The sequence below is a fragment of the Leishmania martiniquensis genome, chromosome 23 (genome assembly GCF_017916325.1).
Source record: "Leishmania martiniquensis isolate LSCM1 chromosome 23, whole genome shotgun sequence".
NCBI classification, from domain to species: Eukaryota; Euglenozoa; class Kinetoplastea; order Trypanosomatida; family Trypanosomatidae; genus Leishmania; species Leishmania martiniquensis.
The window spans coordinates 341,357-360,278 of record NC_090158.1 but is presented as its reverse complement, the minus strand read 5'-3'; the positions used below and the strand labels follow the sequence as shown (position 1 = coordinate 360,278).

The 18,922-nt window shown below is 54.6% G+C and overlaps 2 protein-coding genes across 2 annotated transcripts; both read left to right on the top strand.

The window, feature by feature from the left end:
- Nucleotides 1–2,741: 2,741 nt before the first annotated feature.
- Nucleotides 2,742–4,538, top strand: LSCM1_06084 (uncharacterized protein; the record flags this gene model as incomplete). The annotated part of the gene is made up of 1 exon (XM_067323516.1): nt 2,742–4,538. One exon carries the CDS (start codon nt 2,742–2,744, stop codon nt 4,536–4,538), a length of 1,797 nt encoding a protein of 598 aa, XP_067178621.1.
- Nucleotides 4,539–16,225: 11,687 nt separating this feature from the next.
- On the top strand, nt 16,226–18,022 carry LSCM1_06083 (uncharacterized protein; the record flags this gene model as incomplete). The annotated part of the gene is made up of 1 exon (XM_067323515.1): nt 16,226–18,022. The coding sequence occupies one exon, from the start codon at nt 16,226–16,228 to the stop codon at nt 18,020–18,022; it is 1,797 nt and encodes a 598-aa protein (XP_067178620.1).
- Nucleotides 18,023–18,922: the final 900 nt, after the last annotated feature.

The following is an 18,922-nucleotide window of genomic DNA, read 5'->3' as shown; positions in this document are numbered from 1 at the left end:
CACCCCCTCCCCCCCTTCTCTGTCTTGTCTCCTCAATCAACCACCACGGGGCTGTGCGTGTATAAACAGATCTTTCACTGCCAGCCGCCTGCCCTCCCTCCCTCCTCTCTGCCATCGAACGAAACAGGACTGTACCCGTCAGAGAAACAACACCATCACCACGACGAAACAAACCTACAACAACAGCAACAGCAACAAAAACGAGGAGCCATCACCATCATAGCAGCAGTAGCAAGCAGAAGAGGCGTTCATACACCCGCATTCGCATACGAAAAAAGAAAGGAAAAGAGCGTACATCGAGGCGAGGTCGCTTTCTCTCGCTCTCCCTCCCTCCCTCCCTCTCTCCCTCTCTCCCCTTCCCCCCGACTCCGCACGTTTCTCTTTGCGACGCGTATATCTCATACCCAACCGGCCTCCCTCCTTGCCTCCTTTATTGGCTGCTTCTTTCCCCCCTCTCCCTCCCTCTCTCCCAGGCTTCAAAGGTCCCCCCTCTCTCTCATCCCCTTCCCCTTCGCTCATCTCGCCGTTGTCAGCATCAGCATCATTCCATCTTTCTTCTTCCTTTCCTGTGCTTGTGCTTCTGCTTGCGTTTACTCTCTCCCTCTCTTCCTCTCTCTGTGCGTGTGTGCGAGTGATTGAGTGTGTGCGTGTGTGTATGTGTGACTGTGTTTGGTCGGTCTCTCTCTCTCTCTTTCTTAGGCGTGCGTTGTACGTTCTCTCTCTCTATTTTTTTTTTGTGTGTGTCCATCAGTCTTCCTCTGCTTCGTTTGAGGAAGGCTCTCGTGCCCTCTCTTTTTGCTCCATCAGTGTGCTCTTCTGTTCCACGACCACCGTCACTTTGTCTCCTCTTTTTGTTTTTTTTGTTTTTTTCTGAAATTTCGTGTGCGCGCAAGCGTTTGTCGTGGCGGCGAGGACGCAGCCGCCTCCTCTCCATAGAGTAGCATCACCCGCACGAACAACGTCTAGCAGTGGTGTCCTTACATAGAACACTCACGCACTCAGCAGCGTTTTGCACGCACCTGTCCCACATAATAAGGTTACGATCGCGTACACTGCGGAGGATACGACGACAAGAAGTTGCGCGGAAGAAGAACACACTCACCACAGCAAAGAAGAGGAAGATCCGCTGGGGTGACACAAACGTTCAGGCAACTGGGTGTGGAAGCCGATCGAGAGTCTTTCCCTCCCCTCCCCTCGCCCCACCTCACTTGATCTTCTGCCCTCCTTTGGATAGTACACACACACACACAAAGGCGCCGTACTGCTGCCCCATTCCTCCACTCCTCTCCTCTTACCTCTCCTCGAGGAAATAAACACACACACACACACAAGCAACAACAACAGAGTACAACATAAAATAACAGCGAAAGAAAAACGCCCCAGAGAGAGGGAGAAAGGAGCTCACGTATACACAAAACTGCTGCTTCTCTCTCTCTGACGCCTCCCCTTCCCTCCCCTCTCCCTATCTGCCGATTTCTCCGTTGGAGGGGACTGTCGCTGTACATCTTGCGCGCGCTCTCTCTTTCCTTCTTCAAAACTTTCGTTTCCTCGTGTCAGCGTTTGCCGGAGTTGTTTTCCTTCCCCTTTGCCTCTTCGTCATATATATATATATATCAGTGCGTTGTGTCTTGGATTCTATTCCTCGTCGTTATTTCCTCCTGTTCCTTCTTTTAAATAGTAGCTTCTTGGTGTCTTCCTGTGCGATTTAGAGGCTGTGAAAAAGAAGGAAAAAAAAGAGAGTGCATTACTGCTTATTTTTACGGTCATTATCTGAAGCTCAACGCTTCTCTCACTTGAGCGACACGTCAATCTGTTTGACTCTCTCTCTATCTGTTTTTTTTTTCGAATTTCCCACGTGCCCGTTTGTGCTCTTTTCCTCTCTGCCATTGACCTATTCTCTGGCGTCTTTCTCAGGAGTGTGTCTCTGTGCGGCCCCTTTCGCTACTCGCGCTTGTAATCGCCTTTGACAGCATTTCATCTCCCGCTGCTTTTTGTATTCTCTATCTCCCCCCTTTTCTCCTCTCGACCCGCTCCCGCTGCCGCTCCTGCCCCCCTCCTCCTCCCCCATCCTTCATCCTCTTCTCGTCTGCCTGTACTCCGGCTGCTGTTTCTGCAATAAATCTGACCGACGGAAAGCTTTCTAGCATACACGCGCACACGCACAAGAAGATAAGAGGAAAAGGAAAGGTCGCACGTCATCTCGACCTGTCCCCCTCCCCCTTCGCTCTTTCCTCGGATCCCCCACCCACACCCACACACAAAAAAACAAACAACAACCTTTACATACGACAGGTGCTTCAACTATTCTTAGCCCTCCCCCTCCCCCCTCCCTCTCTGATAGCATTTTTTAGTGCGTGCTTTGTCTGGTGTGAGTGTGGTCGCTGTTGCTGGTTGATATCAAAAGAAAGCCTCGCCACCATTCACTCCCCCCTCCTCCTCCCTTCAGCCAGTAGGCAACTGCATACAACTCTACAGTGCGTGGGTGCGTGTGTGTGTGTGTGCGGTGACAGAGCATATATATATATATTTATATATTGCGTTTCTGGTCGTTTCTTTTTCGTTGGTCTGTTCCTCACCGACGTTTTCATCGGTACTCTTTTTTCTGTGAAGTATTATTCTCTCCGGAGCCCTTTCACAATCGCCGCTTTACGCGCGGCTTGTCTTGCTTCAAAGTTTCGTCTGCGCTTCTCTACTTTTTTTTTCTTCTCCCTCCCCCCACGCACTCCTCTCGGAGCTTCACCATGAGTGCCTCGCACTTATCTGATACGTGCCACAACAACTCAGCGAAAGAGTTCTCGCTTTCGTTTGGGTCGCACGCCAGCGGCTCACAGAGCGAATCGGGCATCTCGCAGCGGCTAGACGGCACACACAACTTTACGACATCGTCGCTCCTTTCATTTGAGTCGCCGCCGACGACTGGAATGATGACTGACCCGAAGTCGCAGCTTCCGGGGACCATGCTCTCCCCCTCGGTTGCGATGAAGGAAACGCCGCAGGCGCCCTCCAAGAAGGGTGGCAAGAATGCCGGCCGTGGCGCACCTTCGACCGTCGCAGACTCGCCGGCGATGGGCGAGACGGCGACGCCGCCGGCAGAGCCGGCAAAGGTGAAGAACCAAAATGTACGCCGCAATGTTTACATCTCTGGTGTACCGCCAACATACCGCTCGGAGGATTTCCGGCAGCTGTGCCAGCAGTTCGGTCGTGTGGAGGCGGCCAAGCTGTGCGTAGATAACCGAAACGCCCCTACGAAGGCCTATGGATTCGCGCTGTACTACAGCGAGGAGAGTGCGGCGAGCTGTATTCGCGGGCTCAACGGCAGCTTCTTGCAAGGCCGCTGCGTGCAGGCCCGACTCGCCGACTCTCATGCCACCCCACAGCCGCTTGGGGATGCGGGTGCCGCCATCAACACGACGCTGCCGCCGCCCTCGTTGCAGCGCGACCGCCGTGACAACAATCGCAGGCGCCGCAGTGGCGGCTCTCGTCGGGGCTCGCAGGGCCGCCGTGCGGTGAACAGCAGCACCATCCCCACTGCGGCTCTCGGCAACAATGGCATGCCAATCCAAATGCCGTTCAACCCTATTGGGATGGCTGCTGCCATGCCGAGCGGCGTCGCGATGCCGGTGCCAATGGCGCAGTACTTCCCCTTCATGGCTGCTGCTGGCGGCGCTCTTCCGAGCACCACTGCCGCTACTACAGCGACAACCTCTCCTGCGGATGCCCACATGACCGCCAACACATCGCCGTCGACGGCCTTCTTCACGGTCACCCCGGCCAGCTGCAGCCCGCGCACGGATCGCGGCCTCGGCGCTGCCGGCACACCTTTACCTGGTCCTCTGACTCCTAGCGGTAGTGCCATCAATGGAGCCCAACGTGGGGCCGCAACCGCTGCCATGTCGACGCTGTCGCCGGCGTCCATGGCGCTCAGTCCCCCACTGGACTCTCTTCACTCATCCGACAGCTGCTCATCGCTGGCGTCGGCGAAAGCGACAACGCTGGCGAAGCCCAGCGGCGGCGCACGCGATGGGGTGGGCAACGGCGCCAATCATCAAGCTGTCGTGTCCCCTTTCACATTCCCGTTTCCGAACATGGCGTCCATGATGCCGGCGGGGCCCTCGCAGATGATGGTCGCGCCGACGGCGATGAACGGCCCCAACGGCTCAAGCGCGGCGGAGTGGACGGCACCGCCAGCCACCCTTGTGTACTATCCACTCCCCACTGGCGGGTATGGCGCCTTCGCCACCGCCGCGACGGCTGCGAACGGCCTGAGCGCGTTCTCTGGATCGCCGTCGGCGCCGGCGCTGGCGGGAGCGACTGCGACTGCCAACCCGGTCTCTAATGGAGCGGTTCCGTTTACATACCTGCCCATGGGTGCTGTGCCCATGAGCAGCACTGCGACAGGGATGCCGACGCTCCCACCCTACTTGCCCCCCCCCCCCATGAACGTCGGCAACGGTGGTGCCGAGGGCTTCACTTCAGTGCCACCGAATGTGGTCATGGTCGACAATGGGATGGGTGTGCAGCTGCAGATGCTGCACTGAAAGGAGACGCAGAAGAAGAATCAACACACAGTTGTGAAGGGTGGGAGCCGAACGAAGTTAAATATCTCTCTCTATTTATCTGTATCTAATGAAAATAAGCGATCGGCGGCACAGTTGCAGCGAGCACTACGCAGAGCTGCTAGGACCCATGGCGTGGTGCTTGTGTGCGCGTGCTTCTCTTTTCTTCTCGCCTGCCTTCTTTTCTGGTGCTTTTTCATTTTTTTGCCTCTCTTATTTGTACACGGGCACTGCGGTACGAATAAGAGGAGCCAATCAGTCTTGCCGCTCCCGTGCTCCCTTTTCTCTACCCCAACCCAGCCGCTCGTTCTTTTCTCCTACCTGTCCTGCTGCGCACATATAAGCGTATGGTACTGTGGGCCTGTTTGTATGTATGCGCCGCATTATCCGATGTATTCTCTTGTTCTGCCCTCATTTCTTCGTTATTTTCTGACTGCGCGCCTCGCCGTCCTGTGCAGGCACACACTGAACTTCCGTGCGCACGTTTAGCTGTTTATGTTTTTTTTTCGCCCTTTATTATTTGTCTCGTACGTGCGCATATGTGCGCTTCTGTCTATTTGCGACACACATACACACACACACACACATGTGCGTGTGTCTGTGCGTGCGTCGTCTGCTGTTCATCTGAAGGCTTCGCCGTTCTGCGCCACCATCGCTGTGACTTCGCATCCCCGTCCGTCTCCTCTCCTCCATCGACATCAAAACGTTTTTCCCTTTTCTTTACTTTTCGGCGTTGTTGGAGAGTTATTTGATGCGCTTTTGTCTTTTATTCGTTTTCCTCCATTTTTTTTTGTTTCCCCCTTTTGTTTTCAGCTTTCGTCCGTCCCGCTCTCCTTCTGTTCACTGCGATGCACTCTCGGAATAGAACAACGCCGGCGTGCCATCACTGCTCACAGGCGGTACTCACACACATGCATCGAGGATGTGGTCTGTTGTGATGCGGAAGTACTCCACACACACAAAAAAGAGGTGGAAGGGAGGAAAAACACAGCGAAGGAAAACACACACACACACACACATACACACAGACAAGAAAAACAAACAAAAAACTTTACGCACACACACGCATTGTTTTTTTTGTTTTTCGACTCTTTTTTCTTGTCTTTGTACGCTTCGGCAGACTTGAGCCCGCACCCTCCTCTCTCCTTTACCCTCTTACCGTACTTCTCTTCCTCCTCTCCCACGCATCGCTGCTTTTTCTTCTTTGTCGGCCACTCCTGCGCGTTACCCACGCTTTCTTCTGCGCACTGCATGGACTGAAATGGAGCGTTTGGATTCCTATTCTTTTCCTGCAGGCTCACGCCGCTGGCGCTGAAGGGCGATGCGCAGGAAGCGCCGTGAGCAAGAAGGAGAGAGGCTGACAGCGTCTTCTCGCACTCGAAAATAGAAGACAACAGCAAGCGGAAGACTGCCAGTGATAGCGTCGGGAGTACACAAATGCTGGAGAGAGAGTGTGTTTGTGTGTGCGTGCAGGCGTAGGGAAGCGGAGGGAGACGATCATCAAGAACTGCATCAGGAGCAACACCATTTGTGATGCGTGCGCTGGCGAGACCCACCATTATGACAATAGATACCGCCCCACTCCCCTTCCCCCATCCCTTCCGCACAATACCACGTGGATACATGTATGAAGGGGGTGGGGGTGGGGGCTCGATCTCGACCTTTTTTTCGGCCTTTTCGCTTGGCGTAGGGATTCACATCCAGTCGCGTTCCATGCGTCTCTCTTTTTCCTTTGTGTGTGTATGTGTGCGTGTGTGTCCCTTTCAGCTGTGGTAAAGGGTGAATGAGGCAATACGGCCTCCTCATTTTTCCCTTTCCCTTTCCCTCTTTTCTCTCCTCGTCGTCGTGTCTCCCTGCCCACCCACCCCCCTCTCTCCTCCCTTTTTATTGACTGCTTGCGTTTTTGTGCGTTTATATTGATTGCTCGGCCACTCTATGCCTTTGTCGCTCGCGTCCATCGCTGGCGTTTTTTTTTATTGTTATCTTTTCCTCGTGTGTGTGTGTGTGCTACCCTCTACCGGCTGCACGATCATCCATGTGACCCCTGATGTACACTCTTTCTTTTGTCGCCGCTGCTCCTCCTTATGACGTCTTATGCGCGTTGTTTACTTTGTTATTCTTGACTTCCTTCTCTCGTATCATGCGGTGGCGAAACACACGCACACACACAAAAGGTGAAGGATGGGGAAGGCGGGTAGGGGAGTGGGAATGAAAGCGAATCTGGCGGCTCAGTGAAGAGCAAAGGAACAGACAAAGGGTTAGGAAGGTAGCAATGGGGCAGGTGTGGGTGTAGGCTGGTGGGCGCTCCAGTGAGGAGGCCCCTTCCCTAGTTCCTTGGATTATCGCCACTTCACCAGCCCCCTTTTTGTTTATAATTTATGATTATATATATTTTTTCCCTGCTGTTCCCCTTCCCTCACACATCGCACGTTGGTCACGCCGATAAAGGCCTCACCCCCCCTCCTCTCCATCACCTCCTCTTTTTTCCCTTCTTCGGCCTCATTCCCAATCGCGGTGTAACTTTACGTATTTGTTTATCGTTTCAGTGCTTCTTTTTTTTCCCGTTCATACCTTCGCTCTTCCACCCTCTTTGACCTTTGTACGTGTGCATCACCTACCGGAGACACTCACGCGCGCGCTGCGCTCATGTAGCGCAAACCTCAGTAGTTGTTCATGTGCCTCTGAGCCAAGATCTGCGTCTCTCTTTTTTCTTTCATTTTCTTCTACCTTCGCTTCTGTCTCCGCCCTCCATTCGCCCTCCTCAAAAAAGCAATATATATATATAAGCGACCAGTGTTTCACACACGTCCACGAAGAAGTACCCCACCTCTTCCTTCCCCCCAAAAAAAGGGCGACGGGAGGGAGGAGGTTAGATTTCGAGGAGATACACTTCATTCTTTTTTTTGTTGTTGTTCGAGTTCATCTTGACCATATCTGCACCTCATCATCTCACTCCCCCATTCCCACGTGACCCTCGAGCGTATTTTTGTCTGGGCTCATTTCGCTGTCGCCTCCATCGCTTACTGCCGTTCCGAAACGTCTATTCTCTCTCCGATCACATCTTTCTCTCCGTGTCGGCGGAGTCCTCTGAATGGCGGAGCTCGTGTCATGGATGTGGTGTGTGTGTGTGTGGGCTTTCGTGCTCGACACGTCAGGCTTTTCTTGATGTTGTCTGTACATATGAAGTGTGTACTCTCTCGATTTTTGCCTGAGCCCTTCTCCCCCCGCTTTCCCTCTCTCTTTCTCATACTGACCTCAGCGTCTACCGCTTCATCTCCCCTTCCGTTTCCGTCCCCGCCTCCACTTCTGTTGCTTCTCTTCGTTTATATATTTTTCTCTGCCTGTCGCTCGTGCTTTCCCTTTCGCTTTCCCACCCTGAAGGACGTCAAAACATGCGCCTCACCACTCCTCTCTCTTTATCTCTCTCTCGACAGCAGCGCTGCGCATTTTCAGTGCTGTGCAGTGTGAGAGCGCTGAAAAAAAGGGAAGAGGAAATGTTTTCTTTCTCTTTCCCCTCTTCTTCTCTTCCTCCCTCCTGTTCTTGTCTTTGTCACCGCTTCTTCCTCATGGCAAACGGTTTGTATTCAGTGCCTCCCCCTCATTCTTTTTTGTGTGTGTGCTGGGCGGCTCCGACTCATCTTCCTCGCGTATATCTCTCATGTCCTGATCTGGCTGACTGACTGTTTCGACGTACGTTTCTCTTCGCTCTTGCGTTCGCTTGTTTCTTTGCGTTCGCTTGTTTCTTCGCGTTCTCACCTCCTCGTGCTTGTGTCTTGGCGTATACCAGTGACCGCTGGCTGTCTTTCTTCTTCGGTGTCTTGACCTGTGGTGGGTTGCTTTGAACTTTTTAAATATTTATATAGTTTATCGGTGTGTTTGTGCCCGCACCTTAGCGTATGGTTGTTTTGTATATGATGGCGTCTTCTCTTCGCCTCGTCTTGGACGCTCTTTTAGCCATCCTACGTTCCCCCTCCCTCCACGTGCTGCTCTCTCTCTTTACATCCTTTATATTTTTTCTTTATTTTTTTTTGATCTCCTTCCCACGCACGCACGTGTGTAAATGTTCAGAAGCGTGCGCATCGTGCACGCGCTCTCCTTCGGGCACGAGGAGAATGCCGTATAACTGCTACTCTCTCCTCCTCTTACTCCTTTGTATTATTATTGGCTTACACGCCGAGCGTAGCTGTTTGTGTTGTGAGTTCGCCCCCCTTTCTCGCGTATTCTCCCCGTGCATAAGCAAACTGGAAAGTGACCGTCGATGACACGAGGGAGCAGTGGACATTCTGCATGGGGGGGGGTGGAATCGGCTGAGTATTCCAGTCGCAGCGCTTCGTGAACGAAGCTGGAGGAGGAGGGGGACCTTAGTTTGGGGCGTGTGTATGGGTATGAAGGCACTCCTCTTCCGCAGGAACGAATACACAAGCATACCTGCAGCATAGCCCTCGGCGCATCCTCTCCTTGACTCGTCTCTCCCACCACATCCGCCCCCCTCCTCCCCCCTGCCGGCAGCGCGGCTTGAGGCCCTCCATTGACTGGTCCCGCTTTCTTAAACGTTTGGTTTCCTTCTAAGGCGTTTTCCCTTTTCCCTTCTCCCTCACATTGTGCTCCCTCCCGATTCTTTCTTTCTTCCTTTTCTCTTTTTCTCTTCGGCGATATCAGCTGGCCAGATGTCTTTCACTTTCTTCTGCTTCTTAGCGTGTTGCACACCCTCCTCCTCCCCTCCCACACACACACACACACTTTCCTATATTGGCTTCGTTGCTGCTGGACTTGCCGGGCAGGTGTCTTTGGGTGGCTGTTTCTCTCTCTCGTCTGCCTTTTTCGGAGGTGTGGCTGCCGGTGTTTTTTTTTTTGCTTGCTCCCCCCTTTTCTGTTCGACTCTCTCTGGTCTTGTTCTCTGTACGCGTGCGTGATGTGCTGATTATCGTCCTCCTCTCGCTACTCCTCCTTTGTGGTGTTCACTTTCTTTGGCGGAGCTCGGGCTCACGTGTATGGTAAGCCATCATGGACGTGATCGTACACCCGGCGCATACGCGCGTGGTGTACTCTTCTCTCCCTCTCTTCTTTGATTTACGTTTCGCTTTTTTTTTTTGAAAGCTCACCGTTGTGTTCGCTGCTCTTCCGAGGAGGAAGAGCAGAAAAAAAGAGGGGAGTAGCTCCCTCGCCCCCCTCTCTCCCTGTGTGCCTCGCGCGCTCAATCATCATCTTTTGAAAGTGGTGCTCATCACCGCTCCCTCTTCTCGCCCCCCTCTCCCCCTCTTTTTTTTTGTTTTCGCCCTGATTTCGTTTCACGTCTTTGTGTCTGCTTCACACGTGTGTTTCCGTTTGATGAGGATGAGTATTTTTTTTCTGCCTTTGCTCTTTCGTTGTGGATGATGATACTCTTTACCGTCTGAAAAGCAGCGCGCCTTTTTTCTTTTTCTTCTTCTTCGTCCGTTTCCTTCGCGTTCACTCGCTTGACTCGTCGCGTTACCATTACTCTTCTCACTTCTTTTTTTTTGATTTGTTTTCATGTCTCACTCTGCAGCGTCACTGTCTTTCGGACTTGTTTGGCTGTGCTTCTCTCTCTCTCTGTGCGTGTGTGTGTGCGGGAGGGGGTGATCTAAAGTTTTTTTCTCCGCCCACGGCCTCTTTCTTCAGTCGCACACGTCGTCATCCCTTTTGTTCCCATGGCCTTTCCATACACGTTACCGGGATGGGCCCGCAAGCTGTTGACTGCCTCGCTGCAGGCAGAAAGACAGCTTCTGAGGGTGGGTGGGTGTTTGGGGGGGAGGGCAGAGGGGAGCGGTAAGGGCTACTCCTCCCCCCTCCTCCCTCCGGGTTGCCGTGCTTCACTTGCTCACGCACTTCTCTCTGCTCCTCTCTTCTATTCCGTTCTTAGAGGTCTTTTTTTTCTTGGGAGAGAAACGGCACATTCTTGCGGAATGAGAGGCAGTTGCGCGCAAATGGAAAAAAGGAAAAACGAAAGTGTCTCCGTGGGCATTCGATGAGAGAGGTGCACGTGGTTATTCTTGATCGCTTGGAGTCCCTCACCTCCCCCCTCCCACATCTTTGCGCACCTCTCCTTCTGTGTCGGTGAACCCCTTCCCTCTTTCTGCACTACCCCAGTCGGCGCGGGCTCGGCTTGTGGTGAAGCGAGAACAAAAAGCAGAGAGGAGGAGGTCCCTTTCCTTTCTCTCTTGGTGGGTCTCGCCGCTTTCCACTGCAACCCGCTGCGTTCGAATCCATGGAGGAGGTGGAGAGGACGAGATCAGCTATAGCTTTGGGCCGAAGGCTCCGCCAGGAAGCGAGCACGTAGCACACTCGCATACATGTTTTCCATCAATGTGTGCGTGTGTGTGTGAGCCTGCGCCGGTGCTTCCCGCGTAGGCATATATGATGAGGCGGTGCATCACGCGCTCCTGCGTCTGTACTTTGCGCGCATCTAGACAGGCAGAGAGAGAGCAGCAGCAGAGAACGAGGGAAAAACGGGGTGACGCTCCACAAGAACAGAGAAGATGAAGCGTTGACTCTGACCTTTTCCATTCCGCATTGAGTAGGATACATATTTATATTTTTATATTTGTTTGTAATAACGCACACATGAGAAGCGAAGAAAAAGAAAAAAAGAAGAATAAGCGCGAGCCGTGGACCGGCTCTTCTGCTTGGGTGCGCGTTCTTCTTTGTTAACCCGTGCAAAGTTACACGCTGTTATCGACTGCATTTCCTCTTGACCGCGTTGGCGCCCGTGAGAGAGGGTCCTAGGCAAGAGATCGAGTGAGTGAATGGCCAATGCGATACTGACACGCACTCCGCCCTCTGTAGAGGAGGAGCGCGGGTCTCGTCTCGAGACTTTGCACATACACAGGCCTGCGCACGCGTGCACGGGCGCGCAGCAGAACGTTGCGCGCAGAAAAAAGGATCTGCCACCGTAAGGGTGCAGGTTGTCAGAAAGAGAGTGATACAGGGTGTGTGTGTGTATGTGCGTGTGCGAGTTCATAACAAGGAGGCAGCAACTGCTGTCAGATTGCCTTTCCAGAGGGCAGGACAGTAGGGTGAGGGAGAGAGAACGACGACGACGACAGCAGAAAAGAAAGAGGCTCACCGTTCTTTTTTTCTTTGCCCCCCCCCTTCTCTTCGAGTCGACATGTACTGTGCCGCTTTCTGCCTCTGCTTGCTCTTGTGCTCCTCCTTTTTCTTTTTTGCAGGCTTCCCCCCTCCCCCAGCTGGAGGAGGATGGGGTGAGGGGGTGAGGGAAGGAGGAGGAGAGCAGAGGCATACACACGCGCGAGAAAAAGAACAGCAGCCGTAACAAGGAAGCATGAGGATGGAGCGATAGTGACATCTTGGAAGAGGAAGAGGAAGAAAAAATGGCCAAGCAGCTCTGCACCGCGCTGGGCGCACATATACCCATCATCCGCTCTATCGCCCCCACGGAGGATGCCGTCATGGGGTCGTTGTACGGTTGCCTCCCCGAACTTCCCCGTCAGCTTCAGAGCTCTCTCTCCCCCTCCCTCTCCCTCTGTGGTGGGAGACCAATGCTGTCCTCTCTCTCTATCAGTTCGCTGTTTCGCTTTCTTTGAGTTTGGCGTGAAAGAGCGGAGGGAGGAGGAAGTGATGGTGCCGTTTTCTGCTTCTGTTCGGCTCCTCCCTCCTCCCCCCTCCCCCCGCACCTCGTCTCTTCCCCGCGCTCGCCCTTGTATTGAGTAGGCAAAGGCAAAGGGGAAGAGGAACGGAACCTGGTGCCTGCCTTCTGCGTAAGGCACCCCCGAATCGATGCACGCGATCTGACTGGGCCTAGTGACCGCCTTGGCGAGCAGGAAAGCGTTGGTGCAGATGTGCCTCTGTGAAGGGTGCATGATAGAGTGATTGCTGTTGCCCCTCTCACCCCTCACCCCTATGGATCCTTTTTTCGTCTCGCTCGCTCTCCTCACCAGCCTCGCTCTGACGAAAAAACCAACGCCACCCTCCTCTTTCTAACCCCTTCTCCCAAGGTGCGGTTGGAAAAGGTGCGTTCGTGTCCGTTGACATTTTTTTCTTCTTCGTTTCTTCGCCATATATCTCTTTCGCCTTTATTTTGGTTCTCTGTTTGTTCTCTCCTCCTCCACCCCCCTTTTTTCTTCCCTTCTCATGTTGAGTGTGACCGACAACAAACAAAAAAGAGAGAAAGAGAGACGGAAAACCACAGCACCAACACGGAGACGTCTGAGCGGAGGATGGAGGGCACCGGTCGAGTCCCAGCTGTGGTGGGAGGGCAGGCGGGTGCGTTCGAAGAGCACTTCACTCCCTATGTGCAGCTTATTAGTCAAGGGCCGCCGCCACCGTCTTCGCTGAAGGAACAGCTGACACTATCGCCCGCCGGCGGTGACGGACCGCGGACCCTTTGAAGCTAGGGTGCACGGGAAAGGCTGCGTGGGCAGTCAGTAAGTGCTCTTGCTTCCACTCGCTCAACCCGGTGGCTGTCCCTTGCTTGCTGTGGAACAGCACCACTGTAGGCCACCCGCTGACCCGTGGATGGAACAGTCGCGGACAGTGCGTGTGCTGAAGTGCAGCACAGCCCAGCATACTCCCTCCCCCCTGTCCCATAAGCTGCGCTGTGCCGACCCTATCTACTGCTTTATTTTTTTTATTTGACTGTCCTTTTCTCTTACACTTCATTGGCTCTATTCTGTCCATTTTTTTTTGCCGTTGCACATCGTTGTCGCACACGTCTGCGCATGCAACCCACCCTTCTGGACACTCTACGTAGTGTACCTAAGCCCTCTCTCCCTTCCTCCCCAAACCTCTGTCACAGCAGCATCAACACCAGGAAGGGGAGCCTTTTTCTTTCCCTCCCGTTCAGCGCAACACACAAATACACGCATAAAAATACACAGACACACACATACGAAACGAGCAAACTTCAGTGCACCAGCCTCTGTGAACCACAAAGACAAGAACGAGAAGAAAAAAGCGAAGCAAAAAGAAGCAACGAGAAAAAGAAAAAGCAAACATTTCTCTCCCTACCAAAGCCAGTGACCAACGCTCCAAGATCAGAGGGGCCGAAAGTCTGCTGCTGTCCCCTCTCACGCTCGGTGGTCTCTCGCTTGTGCACGTCTCTCTCTTTCCACGTATATAATTATATATATGTATATATCATTATATATGTGTTTGTTATTATTGGCTCTAAGCTTTCGTTCTCCCTTCTCCGTTCTGCGTGTCTTTTTTTTTGTATCGTTTTTTTGTACTTCTCTTCTCTCCCCAGAGTTCTCTCCTCGCTGGCGCTGTGCTAAATTTATTTTAGTGCGTGTACAGGTGCGCTTTCATCGACCCGCCGCGCTGAGACGCTGGCTTTGAGGTTGACTACGACAACAAAAGCAATACCCCCTCCCCCTCTTTCTTCCTCTGGTACCCTCTTTTTATACACACACATATATATATATATTTATTAATATTTGCTCATTACCTTGTCGCGCCTCTGTCCCCCGACTTTTCGCAGAAAAGTTGGTGAAACATCAGCGATACAGAAAAAGAACGAAAAGCTTTCGCAGTCGGTGTATATCAAACCGAAGAGAAACAACTGCGAGACACGCACACCAGAAGCAAAGCACAGGGTGCGGCTGCTCAAGACAACGTGCTCCACGTACCGAACGCCCTGCCTTCTCAGCCGCTCAAGGGCACCAGCGGACGAGGACGCACACTGAAGGGGCAAAAAACAACAGCAAAAAAAGAGAGACGAGGGCAAGACGAGCGCACGATTTACATTTTGGTGTTTCGTTGAGGTTCTTGGCGCGCTGCCGCTTTCCGCTCCCTTCGCGTCGGCTCTTTCCCCTTTCTTCGCATTATTAACTGCCACCTCTGTGCTAGGTTGCGCAGGCAAACATCCGCATCATTTCGTTCGCTTTCCCCCTCCTCTCTGCCGTAGCGCTCTCCGATTTCTCTCTTTGGTCGTCTTCAACTTTAGAGGACGTTACCTCTCTTTTCTCTCTCTTTTTTCTCTTCGTCGTTTCTTGTGCGTGTGTTTTGTTCTGGTCCACTTCAGCTCCACTTCTCGCAGATCGGAGTAGGCCTTCTCCCCACTCTTCGCCACCAACCCTTATCCTTACCGGATATCTTCACTCCACTGCGGTTGTCGTTGCTGCCCGTGCAGGTAGTGTCCCGTGACGTTGTTTCCTTTTTCTTTGTGTGTGCGCGTGTGTTTTGTTACGCATCTTTAAGCCACATCTTTCGAAAAAAAAGGGGAAAAAGAACGTTGCGGCGGCTGTACTGCGCAAGCACACAAACGAGCAGACGAAAGGAAGGCGCTAACGCACTTTGTACTCCTTGCCTCCCTCTCCCACCCCCTCTCCCTTATTTAAAGCATAAACTTAAACTTTTTCCTCTCCCCCTTTCCCCATCTTCAATTTTAGTTTCGTTTTGCGGAAGTTCCTCTCTCTCTCTCTCTCTCAAATCCTTTTCGCTCTTTCTGTCTTTCCATCCTTCCATCTTCGCATCACTGTCTTTCTTTCATCGCCCCAAAGATTGACCGCGTCTCCCTTTCTCTCTTTTTTTTATGCCCCGTGGGAGTGTGTTACGCCTCTGGCAAACCCAGGAATAACGCGCTCCTCGTCAACCGACATTGGCAGGCCCCGTCCAAGCAGCTGTCTCCGCGTGTGTGCCTGTGTGTGTGCGCGTGTACTTAGCGCACCATCTGTCTCTCTCTCTCTTCATCTCGTCGGGTTTCACGCCTTCTGTATTATCCCTTCTGTGCCGCGCCTCGTCCACGCCCCATAGGCACCAGATTCATCCCCATCCCTTTCCTCTCCTCCCCTTGACTGAGTGGCCTCCCCCCTCCTCCTCCTCCCCCCTCTCTCTCTCCCCAGAGCATTTTACACCTTCTTTGAATTTTTTTTACGTCTGTTCGGTTGGCGCCTCACTCTACCCATTTCTCCTCTTTCTTCCCTCTGTGATTCTTTGCGTTGTGCTCTCTCTCTCTACCCCCCTCACCCGCATCTGTTTGTGTTCGCATTCTGCTTTACTGCTTTACGTTAATGTGCTGCGTGTATGTGTGTGTGTGTGTGCAGTTGGCCATTACACTTCGTGCCCCCCCTTTCGCCTTCTCCTTTCGCCTCTTACGCTCCTCTACATTGGTGGCTCCCCCTCCCTCCACTCGTCTTGCGCTCTGCCCTGCCTTTGCCGCTCTCGTTGCTTTCTCGTCTGTCAACGCTGCCCCGCTCCCCCTTCTCTTTAACCTTCTCGTGGCCTCTGTCCTCACCTGAATCGCCATCGCACTGATTTTTGTGTGCCTCTTCTTATCGTTGGTGTTGGTGTGCTTCTGCTGGCCGCCCTCATTCTCTCTCTTTCTCTGTGCGTGTGTGCTTTGAAGCGTCCCTTTTTTTCGTTGTCGCCACCCTTTCCCGGGCTCCTCGTGCTCTGTATCTTTTCCGGTTCGGCTGCCTCCCCCCTTCCCCCTCCCCCATTAGACATCCGTGCACTCTCTCCGTGTGCCGTTTTCTCCGTGTTTGGTCACCTTGTCTCTCTTGCACATCATCGTGTTGAGCTTATCCATTCGGACCATCCCCCTCCCCCCGCTCTCCTCTCTCTCTGTGTGTGTCCCGTTCACCGCGTGGCGCATCGTTCGCTGCGCCTTCAGGTCTTATTGGCTCACCGCCGTCCTTTCGACGTCACACAGCTTTCCTTCCTCCTCACGCTTGGTGCACTTCCGCGCCAGAATGGCGGACAGCTCTACGGATGGCCCCACCTCACCTACCTGGCCGTTGTACAGGATGATGCCCGGCCAAGTCGTCGGCACCGACTCCTTCTGCAAATACCTTAGCGGAGGCACGACGTCATCGACCATGGCCCCTTCTACCGACACTGCTGCGACTACCGGCAGCATGAGTGCCTCATTGAATGGTGCCCCCGGTCAGCCGCCGAGTGTCGTACCCCTTGACGGCACCGGCTCCTTCTACTTCTCGTTCTGCGGCGCAGACGGCCTCATGGTTGGTGACGCCGCTGACGCCAACCTGAGCACCACATACGCAAACACAGTCACCACCCCAACCTTCAGTGCAAGCAACGCCACCCCCACTAGCCAAGCTGGGAGTCTTACCACATTAGGTGCGACGATGGGGAACGCAACACAGCTGGCAGCGGTGAACCTCGAGTACTTCTACGGAATCCCCACCCCGAGCGCACCGAACCGCGCCGTCTACGCCGGCTCCAGCGCAGCGAGCAACTGCAGCAGCACTAGCGATCACCACGCGAGTGAGCGCTGCACGGCGCCACCGCCGTCGATAAACGGTAGCTTGCCGCCGTTCACAAACAGCACGCCTCCGCAGGGTGGGGTTCAGAAGGATGTGCTGGCGCTCATGGCTGCTGAGCAGCAGCAGCAGAAGTTTGTCCTGCAACAGCGCAACGTCTATATGTCAGGTTTGCCGGTCAACTTCCGCCCCTCCGCCTTCCGCGCGATGTGTGGGGTCTTCGGCCGCATTGAGTCCTCGAAGCTCTGCATGGAGGCGGATGACTCCAGTCGCTGTCGCGGATTTGGCTTTGTGCTCTTCTACGATGTCGAAAGCGCCAACTCATGCATCTCGTCTCTCAACGGCAAGGTGATGCAGGGCCGCACGCTGCAGGTGCGCCGTGCCGACCTCTCCGCTGCACCGCAGCCACTGCATCCAGTGACGCAGCGCAACCGCACCGGCTCGGGACTGGTCACTCCGCCGACGCTGGGGCCTCAGATGGCACCAGCTGAGATGCCTCTCACACCGGCGACGGCCGCGTTTACTCTTTGCAGTCCGCACCCGCCGGCTGTGGCACAGCCCAGCACCAAACCGATGGTTCTGTCGTCGGTGCCCTTCACGTTCGCGACACCAACTGGTGTCACTTCCCTGCCCGGATCCGCAGTACACAAGTCGGTGTCGACCACAGCCTCTTTTCCGCTTGGCGCCAACACGTCGGCGTCTAGCTCACTTGGCGCCTCCTCGACACCGACCGTTGTGTACGCGTCGAACAGTACAATGCTGTCCACCATGCGTGGGGGTGTACCGGTGATGCAGCTCTTCGCGGCCGTGCCACCGCATAGCACACCGGCGATAGTGCCGCAGCCGCCCTCGGTGATGTCGCACACGTCGTTCAGCAGCCGCGACGGTGCCACGCCCCACACCGAAACCTCGTCAAGTGTGGCCAGCTCCAGTGCACCGATCGGCTTTCCCTCCTCTCAGCACCTTATTCACTTCCAGGCGCCGCCACCGCCGCCGCCGCAGCACGCTATGTACTTCAAGCCGCAACCTCCAGTGCAACCGCCCGCGCAGCGACAGCGACCGTTAAGCGCTTGCACGAACGTGGGCTTCTATGGCACCCGAGAATCTGCTTCGAGTGTGGGAAATCTCAGCCTCAACACAAACACTAATAGCAGCGCGCTAGCGAACGCCTACAGCGCGAGCGGCAGCGCCATGCAGGAGTACCTGACGGGTGGTGACCCGACCGCCTCCTCCTCCAACGTCTTCTATTTTATTCCTCAGCAGTAGTCGCTTGAAGCAGAAGGACGAGCACCAGAGGAGGGACCCCTTCGCGCACACGTGGGCAAGAAGGGAGGGAAAGAGGGTGGCTGAGCCGGCACATGCAGAAGAAAGTGCAGCGCTGCACCAGCAACAATAGGGTGAAACAGCGAACACACAAACAGTAGCAGGGGAGTAAAGAGATCCGTGAGCCAGCATCCCCTTCTGCACAGTGCGCTGCATCCTCGCGCCACATTCACTCACCCCCCGACGGCGAGGAAGGGAACTTCGCGGGCAAGGCTGTTTGTGAGAGAGCCGAGCAGCTCCTCTTCTTGCTAACGCCGAGCCGCTGCTAGTGGTAGCGATCGCAGGCACCCACGACGTGCGGGGGGGCGAGAGCGATGCTTCGCTGCGGATGTGGGCGGCAAGGTCCTCCTCGGCGTCGCATGCTGGCGGCCCGCGACCGGAAAGAGGCTCGTGCCGTGCACGCAATCGGCAAAGCGACAGCATGACTTGAGCGCGTCTCACTCGGCCCTTGCTTTGCGCACGGATGTGTGTGTGTGGGGGGGAGGGGAGGGGAGTGCCTCTGCCACGGCAAGGGGAACGGGGGAGGGGCGGCCCGTAGGGGCTGGTGTGGCGGCTCGCGACCTGCGACGCGAGGGCTTCGTAGGATTTGGGACAGGGGCTGCACTCAGCTGGTCGAGTGTGCGCATTGCTGTAGCACCGGTCTAAGACTGCATGGCGCCGCGCGATGGGGCCTGCGCGAGAACGCCGGGTGGGGCACAGCGCAGCTCGACTCGTTCGCCCTCTGATTCACTGCGGACGAGCCTGATGAAGAGGAATTGACGCATGAACGGCGCTTCCGTCGCGTTTGATCTCCAGATTCGCTGCACAGGAGAGAGTTGCGTTGCTTCGCTGCTGTTGCCATGT